The 17,602-nt window shown below is 37.5% G+C and overlaps 1 protein-coding gene across 1 annotated transcript; it reads left to right on the top strand.

Moving 5' to 3' along the window:
- Nucleotides 1–213: 213 nt before the first annotated feature.
- On the top strand, nucleotides 214–17,259 carry ANXA1 (annexin A1). Its single transcript, XM_046021701.1, has 13 exons — nucleotides 214–402; nucleotides 7,161–7,240; nucleotides 7,335–7,443; nucleotides 7,961–8,055; nucleotides 8,876–8,989; nucleotides 9,415–9,505; nucleotides 9,744–9,823; nucleotides 10,013–10,069; nucleotides 12,163–12,256; nucleotides 13,114–13,209; nucleotides 14,473–14,531; nucleotides 15,943–16,065; nucleotides 16,912–17,259. The coding sequence occupies exons 2-13, from the start codon at nucleotides 7,175–7,177 to the stop codon at nucleotides 16,963–16,965; spliced, it is 1,038 nt and encodes a 345-aa protein (XP_045877657.1). The 5' UTR covers nucleotides 214–402; nucleotides 7,161–7,174; the 3' UTR covers nucleotides 16,966–17,259.
- The last annotated feature ends 343 nt before the right edge of the window (nucleotides 17,260–17,602 follow it).

The following is a 17,602-nucleotide window of genomic DNA, read 5'->3' as shown; positions in this document are numbered from 1 at the left end:
GTTTAAAGAAGGGTGCCAATCACTGGTAACAGGATTGGGGTAGACAGTCCTGTGTACTTGAAAATCTACTGCATTCTATTTTTTCTGGAAAAAGTAGTGCAAACTAAAGAGGAAAAAGAAAAAAAATCTGTCCTTCCGTTTTTTGTTTTTTTTTTTTTTGCCTTTGTGCCAGTCAGCTAAGAGTTGGTTTAGTGAATAGTTTTGCAAGACTTGTTTCACTTTGTCTCAGAGGAGGCTGAGCCACGCATTTCAAACAAAGGGCAACCAATTACTAACTTCTGGTTGCTAGGTGTGGTCCCCTTTCAAACTCCATAAAATCAGAAGCACAAGGCTTCACTTCTAGTAGGAAACGTTCACAGGCGAATCTCTCTTCAGTGCTTTGGAAGAAGTTGGGGGAAAAGGGTAAGTCTTAGTTTTCTTTTTAGTTAGTTTTGATTGTTTGGAAAACTTTTTCCATCCTGATGTTACATGTTACTGCTTCTCCAGGGTTTATGGCTGCCTGCATTTCGTTACGTTTTGATAAGTCTTTCTGTAAAATCACATTGGGTATTTATATTTTGGAAACCACAAAATCGTAATGTTTCATTTTACTTAGAGAAATACAGTTTTACAAATATGGACCGTTTGCTTAATACTGGCTTATTGTATTGTTGATGAGTTAGCATGGAAAAAAGTGGAAAGAATGTGTTTTCCTCCCACGAGTTCTACATTTCCAAGAGCTGTGCGAGTCTTATATGGAAATCATGATAGAGGGCGGATACTTAAGGGCCGTTAGCATAGAAGAGCAGAAGTGCCAGAGGAGGGTTTCAGGAAACTGTTTGAAAATAGCAGGATTTCTTAATTTTCTTTTTTGGTAAGAATCAAACGGACTCCAACCTCATAGTGATAATCATGCCCTTTGTAATTAACATTTGAAATTACGTTATGTTTATTCTTGCAGCATAAATAAATAAGAGGATCCGCTTATTAATCCTTTCATTTAAAGAGGGTGTGGCCACATTCTTACTCCTGGAGTCTGTGTCACAGACAGGCTTTTCCAGTGCTGTTTTGAAAACCTAAGGGGAAGGGAAATATTTTCTGGGTGGTGTCAGATTAAGTTCTTCCTGTGAATGCCAACTGGGTCCTCCAAAAATTATTCTGTTTAGTAGCATCTAGATTGTGAATGAGAACTTATGGCCATAAAACTCCCCAGAAAAGCACAAAGCAGATCTAAAGTAGAGTTTTTAACTGCTGTTGGATATATTTGCAGAAGTGAGAGCATTTGAATCATAATATAGCCAGCTAGTGTTCATTACAAGCGTTCCTCCAAGACTTTTTCTCTTAGCCCATTTCGAATGTTAAATTAAATGTCCTGATGTCTCACTTTTTAATGCTAGCTTGATTAAGAAAGGTGTGCTTTTTCTTGCCCTGTTTATGTCTAAAATTACACATGGACTTTGAAAAAGTACCATTTCCCTCTGCACCCCAGAATGTTATTTTGGTAGCTGGAAGAGAAGGCACATTGTAAGATGATTCAGATGTGGTGAAGTGCTGGTTTCCTGATTCTGAAAGGGCCTCCTCTCCAGCAGTTACGTTACCACCCTGGCCTCAGGCCCAACCACAGGAGGCAGCCAGCCAACACCAGACTGATGTGGACAAAACAGTTCATAATAACATTATTCAGAGTTTCGTGCTTCTTAAGTACCATCTCGATCAGAAGATCTGCAAAGGTTAATTTCTGTGTATGACCTTAGTTTGCTGAGTTGGTTGTTCTTAATCCTCTCTAGACCCTAGAGTTGTATTTGAAATCAGAGCTAAACGGCTAAACCAATGGAACTATTATTTTTCCGTGATTAAACCCAAAGTGGTTTTTAGAGTAAATGAGTTCATTTTTCTTTAAAATGGGATAAGATTTTATCTGAAAGATCAGAACAGATATAATTTATATAATATCTTCCTAATTATGCTAATTTTCTCCACCTCCATCCACTTGAGGTGAAATTTAAGTAGGCACTTCAGAGATCTCAAGTATTTTAGATACTGTTTGTTCCAACACGCTTACTTTTACAAATGAAGAACCCTGGAGAAGTTAAATGTTTTCTCGAGGCCATACAGGCCATACCGTTAAAGAGAATCAAAATAGGGTTGAGCACTCCTCAATTCTTATTTTTATATCCTGCAGTTATGGGAAAACATTTGTTAGATGTGTATATATGTTTCCTAAGTAATTAGCACTGGTACACTGCTGATTTATTCAATAACATTTATTACCATAGTGAAATCCAGGGATTGGAGGAACCTAGTGAATAGTGGGTTAGCTCTGCTCTCATGGGGAATACAGACAGGTCAACAGAAAGTCATTATCCAGAATGGTAGGGGCTAGTGTAGTAAAGGAAGAAGCCTTGGGAGAACACAGAAGGTCATCCAGTTGAGTGCTGAACCAAAGAAAGATTTCTGGAAGATGTGAGGACATCTATGCTGAGTCCTTTTAAAAGCAACATTTTGGCATAGGAGAGAGAATATGGAGGAAGAAATGGCATTCCAGATAAAGGAAACACCCTGTCCAAAGACCCAGAAGCAAAACATTCATGAGACTACATTTTGTAAAGTGGTTCTTCATAAGTCATGCTGTTGTATAGTCTAATCGCCTTCTCTCACACGGGTAGGTGTGGAAAGAATTTGTGAAATGTATATTCAAGGGGAACACGGAGTACAAGTCAAATCATTGAAAAATAAACACCTGAGGGCTAGGGCGAATCCTGCCCTAGTCTCCATGTTTCACTGTTAATGAATTTGATTCTCAAGTGTGAGCTATTTAAAAATAACATTGCTGCTGGGGCACCTGGGTGGCTCAGTGGGTTAAAGCCTCTGCCTTCGGCTCAGGTCATGATCCCAGGGTCCTGGGATTGAGCCCTGCATTGGGCTCTCTGCTTAGCAGGGAACCTGCTTCCTCTTCTCTCTCTCTCTGCCTGCCTCTCTGCCTACTTGTGGTCTCTATCAAATAAATAAATAAAATCTTAAAAAAAAATAAAAATAACATTGCCGCCACTGTCTTTTGGTCATTAGTTTAAAAGAATATGCAATCAGAAGGCATGGATTTATGTATGACTTAATGCTTGCCATTTCCATCTAAAACACTGCCAGGAGATCACACCATTTTTCCCAGGTAGAAAATGGGAATAAGGGAGTTGTCCTATGCAAGGGTTAGTTGCTGTATAACTAGTCATTCTAGATCATACTAGGAAGGCATGAGAGGCCACAAAACTCAGCTTCTGTCACAGATCTTGGAAGTGGTCTTTCATGAGGCCAACAGAGATAGAAATTGTGATTAACAACAACAAACAAACACCTTTTGTAATCATTTTAATCCTTCAGAAGAGTTGCAAGAATACTGCACAGAATTACCATATCCTTTATACCCAGATCCCCCAGTTGCTAATATGCCACATTTGTTTTATCCTCTTCCCCCTTCCACTCTCTCACTGTATTTTTTTTCTGGAACATTTGAGAGAACATGACAGATATGATGTCCCTATGCCTCTAAATGACTTCTGTCTCTATATATTAAAAAACAAGGACACAAAAATAGTGCAGTTTTTAAAAAATCAGGAAACTAACTTTGATACAAGCCTTAGTTTCTCAAATTTTGAGTTGGTGCAATTACTAAGGTACCCATTTCTGGAATGCCTTTATCTTCTAGTTCAGCAAGCACGGATCCTGCATTCTACTTACTATATTTTTATGTGTTGTGCTCTCTTTAATTCCTTGCTGAATGAGGAATAGCTCTCTTCTGAAACATAAATATACAAAAAACCCTCATCTCTGGAAATTTACACATTTATGCACGGATGAATGAGATCGGTTGGCAGTGCACATTCACAAACACATCATTTATTAGAAGAAACTCTGAAATATTAATTTCCATATAGGTCAACCTATCTGTAAATGACCAATTTCATCTTCAAATTAGACGCTGTTAAGAGCTGAGATAAACTTGGTTTCAGAGCTCATTAGTAGCCAGATTAGATATATATATGGAGCCAAGGTTTATTAATAAAATAAGCTCTTAATTACCTACTATAAACACTGCAACTAAAAAAAAATCAGAAAAAAAGAAAATCTTTTGTGAACTTATATAATTATCTAGTTTATTTTTTGAACTGTACAGTTCTATTTTCTAGGTCAAATTATTCTCTGAATAGTAATAGTATCTGATATTTGTACAACATGTAGCAGTCTATAAAATATGTTTGTATATATTATTTATCTATAGTTAAGCCAAGCATTATCTTCCTATTATCGAATAGTTTAATGCTGGTTTTTATGGAGAGAGTAATTCCTGAAGAGACAGAATGGTTTAGCAATTCAATTTGGTCAGAAATTTTTTTGTTTTTAGAGAGTGTGTGTGCTGAGGGCGGAGAAATAGAGGTGTATGGGGACAGACTGGGGGAGGGGCAGAGGGAGAGAATCTTTAGCAGGTTCCACACCCAATGTGGAGCCTGATGGGGGTTCCATCCAACATAGAAGCAGAAATCAAGAGTTGGAGGCTTAACCAATTAAGCCACCAAGGTGCCCCACTCCTTGCCTTTTTTTTCTTTTTTTTGGCCAAAATACTTCTGCTGTGGTATTTGTAAATTATGTTGCAACTGTTAAAGATTTCTACTAATATATGCACTACTAATATATGCAGTTGACGTTAAGCAATTAACTATTAGTACATGATAAATTCTCTTTCCTTCGGGGCAATTTCTTATATCCTGCCACTATTCCTGTGTTTTTAAGCTAAGAGTTAGTAGCTATTATTTGGCTGGATTGAGATTCTATTTTCTTCTCATTGCCTTTCTGAGATCATCTCTTCAGACTGCTTTTCTTCTCTAGACCATGATTTTAGACTATCCAAATTATTTCAGACGACAAGATCTAGGAACTCAGAAGACATGTTACAAAGCTGTCTCCTCTGTAGACTCTGGTGTGTCATATAAATTATTCAGTCCCCTTATTTTTGTTGTTCTGTGTTATATAAAGAAATTGATGCATTATGTGAGCATTTTTTAGAAGTGAAAAATGAAGGAGAGGAAAGTTTTCATAAAAGTTATTTTGAAGTTGTGAGATTCATTTTTAAAATTATATTTGACAGTATTCTTAGTCTCTGGTCTCTTTTGAAGTTTTTGTTCTGTTTGGTTTTCTAATTGAAAAGAGTGGAAATACTGGAATGCTTATTTTGCTGATGGGAAAATACTTTTCTAAGTGACCAATTGCATCATTCATTTTGAGGCTTCTACTTTATGAAGGGCATAGATGAGATTATAAAAATGGGAATTTCAACTACCAGAAACCTTGCCAGAAATTGCTAGACGTTCTGGATGCGCCAACTAAATAACTGGAAAATGAAACTCCATGTGCCAACAACAATTGCACCAGATTACGACTGTAATGGGAACTAAAACCTCATGCAAAATTGTATATCACGACTTTACCTCAGGAAATAACTTCAAATTTATCAGTTGCCGGGGGGGGTGGGGAGGAGATTACTTTAAATGAACGCACAATACATTGGTTCTTCTCACAGATGACAGAATAGTAATTTGAACAATCCCCTGATAATTAAGTGGAGATAGTTTCTGTTTTAGATATGATTTCCCTCATGTATTTAATCTCATTACTTGAAACTGAGGTTATTTTTCAGCAGGTGTGGCTGAAATACTTTGTCTGAACATGCTGTTCAGGGATCAGGTTATGAGTCTTAGCTCCTCATCATTCATTGACCTTCATATCAAGAATTTAAAACTACTGAGATTACCCTTCCAAACTCTTTCAGACGTATTCATGGTCATAGTCTCCAGAGGGATAAACAAAAGGGTATGGAAAGATATATCGACCTTAAACATGGACTCCTAAAAACACATCCCCAGACAAAAAGGATCACTGGTAGCTTCTTTTGTGGATACAACAGGGAACATGTTAGGTTTCAAACATGCTTCATATCTTAAAAATATACATGATTGATTAAATAAAAATGGTGCTGAGCCACGAGAGCAATTCAAAAAATTTCAAGATAGAGTTTGCCAAACCTTTACCCTGGTGCTTCCTTTGAGAACAAAGAACCCGTTACAAAATCCGAGGTTTTTTTTTTCGTGTGTTGGGTGCAAAACCATGAACTAGTATTTAGGACGGCTCAACTAGGAAGCAATGTGAGTATAGCAATTACTCCAAGTACTGAAATAATATCAAGGAATGGAAAAGGAAACTGAATTATTTGAGGGAGAAATACCATATTCAGATGGTATTTCTGAATCTTTATCAAACTTCTTTAACATTTTGAGTCTGAATCTGAATTTTGAGACAGACAGCAGACTGCCACAGATGGTTTTACCTCATAAATGTAAAACTTTATGCTCTTTCTCTAGCCATTACTTTTCTTTAAGCCCTCACCAGTCCTACGCAGATTCTCTAAAGGTCTACAAGCAGTCTCCAGTCTTTCATCTCGCCCATCTCTTAGCCATTCTCTATGATACAGGATAAGTGATCTTTCTGAAATATAAAAGGAATCATGCTGCTGTCTTTTTAGAAATCCATTCATGTTTTCCTAAAGCTTTGGAGATACATTTAGACTTCTTTGATTGGGCTTCTGTCAATATTTCTTGCTTTGGTAGATTTCTTTCCGTGTCCCAAATATGACAACCTCCTCTCTGTTTTGTTCTCTTTAACTTTTCTGTCAGGTTAATCTTGACTCATTTCAAGAGAGGCTCAGATCAGCCAGCACAGACTCTTAGCTTTTGTCTTTTCTCACAGGAAGCACACACTCCTTGAGACAAGGATACTGTTTCAATATTTTCTGGATCCTCAGTGCTTGGTGGATGGTCTATAAATTTAGATCAGTGAAGTAAATCACCAACCCCTCTCTTCAGCCTTTATGTTTACTTGTAGAACCATATGACCCCTAAAGGTCAGGACTGAATATGCCAAGAAAGAGCCAAGTGTCTGAGTGGAGGCTATGGGTTTCTGTTCCAGGGTAAGACTCTCCTTATAAAAAGCTTACATCTAGCATTTTGTTATGCTGCTAAAGTAATCCATAACTAAGGTCAAGGCTACTCTGCGTCTTGTGTATGTGAGAGAGTAGAGTGATACAGATGTATAGTAGGTTTGTGTTTTGTTACAGCATCTACCTGTTTTCTTTCCAGATACTTCTTTCAAAATGACAATGGTATCAGAATTCCTCAAACAGGCCTGGTTTATTGAAAATGAAGAGCAGGAATACATTGTAAGTCAAGTGACCATAAAATAACCTCGTTAAAGATCGAAATAGAAACTAATAAGAGTGAGTGGACATGACTCCATTTCTCTCTCATGCACAGAAAACTGTGAAAGGATCCAAAGGCGGTCCTGGGTCGGCAGTGAGCCCCTATCCTAGCTTCAATCCATCTTCGGATGTTGCTGCCTTGCATAACGCAATAACAGTTAAAGGTAAGTATGTCTTCCCCAAACAGTCCCCTCCTGACCGTTTCACAATGGCCATTTGAAGGGCTATCAGAAAAGGGACACATGCGGTGGAAAAAGTATGTTTCATTTTGAAGATAAAAAAGAGTTCTTTGTCAAACAAAGATATATTTCTTTTCTCAGCACTTAGGAAATTTTGGTCAAATCAGTAGAATCTCTGTTGCAACGACTGATATTTTTACCAGCTCTCTGCTTGCAAAAACTCAATGAGGAAATCAACTCTGCTCACATTTAGGGTTTCAATTGGGATCAAACTGCGGCACAGAGGGCCAGGAACAATTTCCTCTTTCTTTCTCCTTCAAATGGCTGGAGTGCCATCTGAAATACTTCCCTTTAATACTGCCTCTATGTCCTAGGCTTCCGTCACTTATGTTTCTTAGTTTTCTAGAACTTCATTTGGACCATCTTCGTAATGAATTATTTTACGTCAGTTATGGATGATGACGAAAATTGCTTTTAAAGCTTCGTGGCCTTTTATTTCCAGGGGTGGATGAAGCAACCATCATTGACATTCTAACTAAGAGGAACAATGCACAGCGTCAGCAGATCAAAGCAGCGTATCTCCAGGAAAAAGGAAAGGTAGGTTGGAGTGGGAAACCTCGATATTCAATTTCAACTACATTTATGTCTAAGCATGAATTCTGAAGCTAGTTTTTTCAGTCTCTAACACTGTGTTCGCTTTACAACAAAGACTAGGATTACAGTATTTACCCACTTCATTGTAATCAATACTAGCAAATTTCTGATTTCAGACATTAGCTGTCTTGGCTCTTTGCAGATGACTTCTGTAATGGAGACCAGTCTTTAACTTGAATATAACAAATATCAAGAGTACTGTTGGCAATAAGGACTATGTTCGGACTGACATGTGTTTTTCGCAGAAACTTAAAACAGCAATTTCATGTCTAAATGTATATCTATATAATTCTACTTTAAAAGTAAGCTTTGTATTTTTTATACCAAAAGTGGGTCATTTTTTTTTTTTTAAGGAGTGCAGTTAGAAAATGATCTAAAGCCAATGTCTGATGTGAGCTTATTTGAGCAGTGCAAACTCCAAAGTCTGGAAAATCACTAACGCATTATTTTTAAGGCATTCTTACTTCTGTTTCTATCCATACACAAACCCCTTTGTTTTGAGCTTTGTGATTTCCTCCGCCTGTAAAATATCAAGGGAAACCTTAAAAAAATCCTTTTCAACTTAACAATGAAAGCAGTACATTGCATTGTAATCACTCTATATCTAAAAAAAAAAATGAAGGTAACATTCTAAATACCATATTTCGTATCTAAAAGATGGTTGGATTTAGAAATCCTGATCCTAAAGGTTAGGTAACCCTACATTGCTATATGCCCAGCACGTCCCTTATTAGAAGCCCTGACTCTGATCTTTTTGTTTTAGCCCCTGGATGAAGCTCTGAAGAAAGCCCTCTCTGGTCACCTGGAGGAAGTTGTTTTGGCGCTATTAAAAACTCCAGCCCAGTTTGATGCTGATGAACTTCGTGCTGCCATGAAGGTAAATAACCTGGTTGAAGCAAAATTCCTTTCCTCGGCAGAATGGATAGGTCACGTCTCCTTATATGTCTTGTTATATCCTTATACCTAGTGCAGGCATGCCAGTCAGTCAGCAGGAATAAAATAAGTGAGTAGAATGAATGACATGTTGATGTCGGCAGCTGCATGATTTTTATTCTCCTCGTGTTGTCTGTCACTGTACAGATCCTATACATCCCTTTTTGTATCTTTGTGCAAAGTAATGGCTTTAAACCCATTTTGTTTTTAGAGCAATATAATAGAGTTTATTGTGAGTGTTAAATATTGTGGATTTTTACTAAATACTGTGGGAAATTTACTAAATGCTAGGTTCAAATGAATTCTGGGACCCAAAAACTAGCAGACACCTTTGAACCAAGTTTTTCTTGCATTTCTTTTTTAATTCAGGGCCTTGGAACTGATGAAGACACTCTGGATGAAATTTTGGTATCAAGAACTAACAAAGAGATCAGAGAAATTAACAGAGTCTATAGAGAAGGTACGTTTCAATGCCCAACAGTCCAAGTTACCTCAGTTGGAAACTAAATCTGATAACGCATTTCTTAAAATTGAATGTGGATGTTAATGATGGGGCTTTGGTGATTCTGCAGAGTATAATATTTCTTCATTGTTGGGCATGGGTCTGGCACAGGCCACTGTTACGGGGCAGCATTCAAGTCGCTAGGGTGCCGATTTATCTCTAGTTTACTGCAAAATACGGTCTTCTCATTTCTCAGAACTGAAGAGAGATCTGGCTAAAGATATCACCTCAGACACATCTGGAGATTATCGGAATGCTCTGCTTTCTCTGGCTAAGGTATACCTTCTCTGGTTCAGGACATACCTCTTCCTTTATAAAGAGTAAAATGAAATTCTCTCTCCCTCGAAATAAACACTTGAATCTCTTTTTCTCAAAAAATATTATTTATCTGATTTTAAGGGAATTAAGCAAGTCATGTGATTACATGCTAGAAAACAACTAACCAGAGAATGGGATTTTTTTCAGGGTGACCGATCTGAGGATTTGGGCTTGAATGAAGACTTGGCTGATACAGATGCTAGGGTAAGCAAGTGCTTGCAAATACTCCTGGAGTCAACTTTCCTATGTCAGATGGGTCCTCAGTTAGCTGGGGTTACCGCTTGATGCCTTTATGTGAAAGCAAGTCTGAGGTCCTCTGGAGACCGATGGCCCCTAGCGTTTATCCTCTGAACGATGCGCACCTGTCCTGTGCTTGAAGAGCTCAAGAGAGAAAAACGTGGTCTTTATGTTTTTTTTTTTGTTTTTTTTTGTTTTTTTTTAAGATTTTATTTATTTATTTGACAGAGAGAAATCACAACAAGGCAGAGAGGCAGGCAGAGAGAGAGAGGGAAGCAGGCTCCCCGCTGAGCAGAGAGCCTGATGCGGGACTCGATCCCAGGACCCTGAGATCATGACCTGAGCCGAAGGCAGCGGCTTAACCCACTGAGCCACTCAGGCGCCCCAAGTCTTTATGTTTTTAAAAGATTTCATTGTCCACAAAGTGGGCAAGGATGGAAAGAAAAGAATGAGGATTTGATTTGTCATTTGTAAGATCATTTTGTTGAGAAAACTCTGAATTTTTATCTTACCATGTATAAGAAAGGTAAGAATAATTTTTAAGTTAAGTGGAAAGAGTAGGCAAGCACATCGAACATTCTTTTAACAGTGAACAATGGACTGGTTTATAGACGTTCAGTGTATATTGTAAAGACATTATAGTAAAGCTACTATAATTATAAAAATTGTAATAATGTATTTATATACTTTCAAGTATATTGACGCACATAGTTTTGGTGAGGTTGTTGGTTTTTTATACACCAATCCATTGGCAATATTAGATAGCTGTGCCATTTTAGGGCCTGGATTTTCTGTGAAAGGTAAAAAAAAAAAAAAAAGAAGCAGCAAAGAAACAAAATACCCAGCTATTACTTGCATATGCTTTCCTCTTGGGATAGTACTGTATCTATAAATTCCTCACGGTGAGTCAGTAGGATAGAAACTCATGTGTCCATATCCCTTCACAGTGCCAGTACGCTACCTTTCGCATAAAAGGCATTCATTAACTTTCTGTTGAATAAATGCATACATTCCAGATGTTTGCTTAAAAAGTCCAAAATACCTTATGTCCATCAGAAGTTGGGCCATTTTAATAGAAATTGTGTAAGCATATTAAAAAAAGAGTCGGTATTTGAATAATTGCCCATAATAAAAAAATGATTCTTATTTGCCTGTGACATTTCTGAATTTGCTTTCTATCTTAAGACTAACAGGGCTGCTAGATGTATATTTATGGAAGCTACATGGATTAGTGTGGCCCAGGAGGATGATGGCAATTAACATTTCAAAGTTAACAGAGCATGCTTGTGATAATAAGGCAAGGATTATCTTTTCCAATTACAAAAGAGGAAAGTCTGCAGTTTCATAAGGTTAAATTATTTATCTAAGAGTATAGAGCAACTAAGCAGCAGAGTCAGAATCTGAATCCAGAAATTTTTAATATCAAAATTCAAGATCTAGGTTATGTTTGTATTACAGATGTATTATTTACTTTGAACAATTAAAAGTAAAAAAAAAATTTTTTTTAGAGGGTCCCATGGAGTTGTCTTGATATAAAGCATCATCTGAAAGCAAGTTAATACAGCAAATACTTATTCTTCAAAAATATATTCAGTCTCTACTGTTTGCAGGGTTGCCTTGAGACATCCTGTGGAAGATACTTGAAAACAAACTAAGGTCCCTATCTTTAAGGAACCTGCATTCTTAGCATTGCCTACTGTCATTGAACTAGACACACATGAAGCAGGAGCCTAGAAAATCTTTGAAGAGATCTAACATTCCTGTGCAGATATCAAGTCAGCAGACAGTCAGATGTTCATGTTTGTGTTTCTTTTTTCTTTTTTAAGATTCCATTTATTTATTTATTTGAGAGAAAAAGAAAGCACAAGCACAGGGAGTGGCAGAGGGGGAGAGAGAAGCAGTCCATGGGCAGGGAGTCAGATGAGCAGGGAGTCCTCTGAGCCAGGGGATCGATGGAGCGCTCGATCGATCCCAGGACCCTAGATTCACGACCCGAGCCAAAGGCAGACTCTCAAGCGACTGAGCCACTCAGGTGCCCCTGCGTTTGTATTTCTTGATAGGCTTTATATGAAGCAGGAGAAAGGAGAAAAGGGACAGATGTGAATGTGTTCATTACCATCCTTACCACCAGAGCCTATCCCCATCTTCGCCAAGGTAAGAAAAAAAAAAAAAATTCCTGAAAACTGTTTATAGTCGATGCAGTTTTCTTGAGGGCAAATAAAAGAAAGGAGAGAGAGAAGACTTCATCAGTGTCGATGTAGTGCTCCTGACCCTTTACTGCTATTTGTGCATTTGTCCGACTTTGTACAGCCACCATTTTATAAGAGTTGAAACACGCTTTGTGACTTTGACAGGCAGAACACTATTTAATTATCCTGACTATTTCTACTCCCCCCACATATTTGGAATAGGTGTGACAAATATACACATACGACAGAATGAAATTACAATGAAGAAAAACATTAAACTCAGGACTACGTGAAGAAAATCAATAAATAAAAGCACAGAGATGCTCCCAAATCAAAAAGCAACAAGAGTTCTGTCTCTCAAGCACTAGATTTGGCTCTGAACCTTTTGGAAGCCAAGGCAAAGGGGGACGTCCTACCGATTACTTGAAGTTCATTCTCTTATAATAGCACACTGATTTTTAGGGATTAAAAATAAGAGCCATTTCCTGCACAGATCTTTACATAAGGGAAGATGCATTTGGTACGGCATTTCGCTCCGAAGTGGTAACTGTCATGGTTGTCAGTCACATGCCAGTTCTAATAAATGTCAGCACTTGTGAAAACGTCTCCAAAATAGACAGGAGCACCTAAAATGGCCACATGAGTTACATTCCTAGGAGGAGATGAAGTATCCAAAATATGCCCGGTTGAATGATGAGCTTTAAAATGTGTATTTTGAAATTCAGTCATCCAAAGGAATGCTTTGCGTCAGTTACCCCGATTTTGCTAGTTTCTAAAGGACAGGATGCTTTGTACCTCTCTCAGTTTAAATTTCATATTCAGTGTTCCAGAAGTACCGCAAGTACAGTAAGCACGACATGAACAAAGTCCTGGACCTGGAGATGAAAGGCGACATTGAGAAATGCCTCACGGCTATCGGTATGTAGTCTTGGAGGGGGAAAGCTTTTCTAACTTGAAGCGGTCAATGCCGTCCCACAATTAACAACAACAACAAAAACAGGTGCCTGTGTGGCCCAGCTGGTTAAGCTTCTGACTCTTCATCTCACCTCAGGTCTTGGTCTCAGGGTCATGAGAGCAAGCCCCAGGTTGGGCTCTATGCTGGGTGTGGAGCCTCCTTAAAAATAAATGAATACATGAATAAAATAAAATTAAAAATTTAAAAAAAAGAAACTAAGATATAATGAACTTGCGTTTTTATATAGAGGGAATGTGGAAGATAACGACTATAAATATTTAGCTAAAGCTATATAATGGCCTTCTTAATAATTACATTAAAATGTTATATTAAAGTAATATGTTTAATATAATATTTGAATATGTAATGTCATATTTATAATATTATAATAAGATAATAATTTTTCCAAAAGGTGGACAGGTGGGAAATACTTTCTGAGCATTTACTTAATGCCAAATGATCCACCTGGCTGGGCATGGCTCGGGGAAAAGTCAGAGTGGTCATTAAGAACAGGGGGTTTGGAAATAAATAAATGCAGATTCAAATCCTGGTCTGTCACTTGCTGCTTGGGTCATCTTGGACAAATCCAGAGGGATTAGCTCAGTAGGTCTTCAGAATAAAAAGGCTTTACAGGTGTCCCACGCTCTTCCGATGACCTGGGAACCTATGTTCTAAAGCAGTGCTTCTCAAACAGGAAAGTGCACGGGAATCTCCTGGAAATCTTCTGCAAATGCAGATTCTAATTTAGCAGGTCCACAGTGGGGCCTTCAGATTCTGCATTTCTAACAAGCTCACAGTTTGTATCTGTATGTTTGGCCCATGGATCACACTTTGAGTAGCAAGCCAGAGAAAATTACTAATGGCTGCCTGTTCATGTTTTATCTGTGAAGGCAAGTCCCATTTTCCTTAAAAAAAAAAATTCTTATTATGACATGAAGAAAGTATTTACCCTAGGCCCACATGACTTTAAACACCTGCCAGTTTCCCCATTTCCAAGGGAAGTTGCTGTTGAGTGGATTTAAGATAGAGGAGATAGTGATGTTGTCAGTGAAAAGATTCCTCAAGACCACCATCTGGAGAAAGCTTTTTATAGGCCCAGTAGCCCCTATTAAGTGGGGGATGAGGAACTTCTAGAAGTGGAGAATGGAATCTGGCTGGTAAAACTTTCACACGCGTCTTTCTTCTCGTGCGGTGACTGTGTCCACTAAAGTGTGCTTGTCTTGCAGTGAAGTGTGCCACAAGCAAACCGATGTTCTTCGCTGAGAAGCTTCATCAGGCCATGAAGGTATAACATTCTATTTTCATGCTTCACTGAGGGGTGAAATTATTGTTTGTAGAGAGAAAAACAGAAAACTTCGTATTGTTTGTAAACCACACTTATTTTCATATCTTCCCATTAAAAAGAATCATTGTTCCATGGAACGCAAGAGGCCATACACAGAGTTATTGGAATAAAATTCTGTCAGATTTGTTGTATTTTTCTTACAGTTAAGATAATCAGGTGAGCCTGTCAGTAACTTGTGGTTTTCTCGGTATTTGCATAAAACCTGAGTCAGCAGAGAAAGTTCTGTACCTTTTCTTTGATTGAGTGATTTTAGTAACCTACTTCCGCTAAGGTTGTGGGTTTTATAATTTCCTCCTTTCTAAGTTTCACTTGCCTTTTTTATTATTCTGCCATCCATGCCCTAGATTCATATTTCATTCTAAGATTTTTAAATGTCATTTTAATACAGAAGTGGAAGGTGTTATTGAGATAGATTTGCAGTCCCACTTAAGCCACTTTGCACTTGAACTTTATTCTCTAGCATGCATCAGGGTGCTGTCTGTATGCAGGTATTGTGAAAAGTTATTAGGTTGTCTTTTCTTTTTTTCCTTTGCAACTCCAAAATAAGGAAGTATCTAGAAAAAGGTGGCGGGGCGGGGGGGGGAGAGGGAGAGAGAGCTAACCATTCAATTAATGGGAAGAGTCCTTCTGAAATGATAACATGATCGGCATCGTGCCCCCATGTGGTAGGCAGCAGAGTCCCAGACCTCATGCCTGCTGCTATCTAGGCAGGCAATTATCTAGGTGGGTAAGGACGAACACCTAGTACAATAGAAGAGCAGGAGGAATCAATGTAGACTTGCTGTCTGCTAAATGAAGACCTCATATTTGAATAGGAATTAACCAGATGAAAGCAAGGGTGGAAAAACTGGAGGGATCAAGTTGGTCCGGGGGAGAAGTTAGCATGAGTCTTTCAAGATAATGAATGTAATGAGGCCGGAGGTGCAGAGCGGAAGAGGGTGTGGAATTAGGCAGGCATTGTAAACCCAGATAAAATGATTCCTTTTCAGCCTAAAACCAACCAAAGACCATAGAGGGTTTTAAATAGATGGATTCAATGGTCAGATCGCAATTTAGAAGGTTTGCAGTATTGGTAATTTTTGAATAGTTTAGACCAAGAAAAGCCTGGATGATGGAAGACAGTGAGGAGGTTGTAAAAGTTCTTTCACGGCAGTTGGGTTCCTGTTATTTTACTTCCACCTGTGTTGTGTGTGTGTGTGGTGTTTTAAGGAATGAACAAAATGTTCATTTTGTTTTAAGTGTTTTAAGGTGTTTTAAGGAATGAACAAAAGAGCTTCACATTCAGACCTGCCCCTGCTTTATTAAGAGTATGCTCTGAATATGACATTTACCAACACTTGCTTTTAAACAGGGTTCTGGAACTCGTCATAAGACCTTGATCAGAATCATGGTTTCCCGTTCTGAAATCGACATGAATGATATCAAAGCGTGCTACCAGAAGCTGTATGGTATCTCTCTCTGTCAAGCCATCCTGGTAGGTTGTGATTTTCATAATGCTGCTTCCACAAATGGCAGTCCTCTTTGCAAATTCCCCAGAGAGAAAAATCTGACTTACGTATCTGTAGATTTTATATGTAAAATTAATTCGTAATATTAGGATACGTAATTTATACGTAAATTGAACTTTGACTGGACCAGTGAAAAACTACACAGATTTTTCAGCCCGTATATAAATTTAGCAACCAAAATATTTTAGTAGGGAGATACAGTGATTCATTTTGCAATGAATATCGATCAGAGATTAGAAACTTAATTTTCTAAGTTTTCCTTAATTTTGTTACACGTAATGTGTTAAAACATGCATGTTTAAATTTTCATTATGACGTTAAAAATAAAAAGAAAGACAAGTCAAGGTTTTTAAACTTATTGAAAGATTGAAAGATGACTATTTCAAGTTAAGTTGTCACACTGGATAACTAAATCTACCAAGGAAAGGTGAGAAAATCACAGACTTACACTTTCTCCCTGGTGAGTGAGTCAGATAGCCTTCACTATGATATGAAATTATGCTGTGTTAAGCTCACTCAATTCTGTGTGATATTTCATACTTGGAAAATAATGGCTCTAATATACAACATATCAACATAATCTGAATCTTGAAAGCTATTGCTTTTTATATAATAATTGATTAACAAATATCAGTTATCTCCTATATTAATTGTATTACTTAAATATTATAAAAGATCCTGGAATTTGCATATTGTGATATATGTTCTATACCTGTTAATCTATAAATACATAATTCTTCTATAATTAAAAGTACCTTATGTTGATTATGGTTTCAGGTGGTATTAAGTATACTCTATTTCTTAACCAACAGGATGAAACCAAGGGAGATTACGAAAAAATCCTGGTGGCTCTCTGTGGAGACTAACATTCCTTTGATGATCGCAAGCTTCTTGATCAGAAGACTTTTAATCCTATCTTTTCATTCCATATCATAGACTTAAATAGGAAAGTTTTCTCAGTGGGATTACAGTCTAGCTAAATGCTTTCTGAAAAATATAGCCTATAAATCATTTTTATATCACAACTCCATATAATAGAAGTTTTTTAAAAAAAACTGTATTTATCCTAAGCTATAAAAACCTCATAAACAGGTTGTTCTAGTAACATTACCTGAGAAAGATGTTTGTGCAGTAGAAAATAAAATGATTTTGCAGGACAATTGTGAATCATTGGTTCTTTGTGTGTGTGTGTGTGTGTGTGTGTTTGTATGTGTGTGTAAGGCAGTGGTTTAACTTTGTATCAAGGAAAGGAGCTTGAATCCTAAATTACAATAATTTAATGAAATACATTTTGCATACTAAAATTACTAAGAAATTTAAAAATATTCACAGAGTTGGAAAATGGACTCCTTACATTTTATCATCTGGGTGCAGATAATTGAGAGCATGCCTGTGTAATAATGGTTTTATGGCATCAGCATTTTAACAATCGGACATTCTGCTGTTTCACAAACCAGTGTGAAGACAAAATGATAAAAGCAATGAAAATTTCTCTCTTTTTAA

This window comes from Meles meles, chromosome 11 (genome assembly GCF_922984935.1).
Source record: "Meles meles chromosome 11, mMelMel3.1 paternal haplotype, whole genome shotgun sequence".
Classification (NCBI taxonomy): domain Eukaryota; kingdom Metazoa; phylum Chordata; class Mammalia; order Carnivora; family Mustelidae; genus Meles; species Meles meles.
This window is presented reverse-complemented; position numbering and strand designations above follow the sequence as displayed.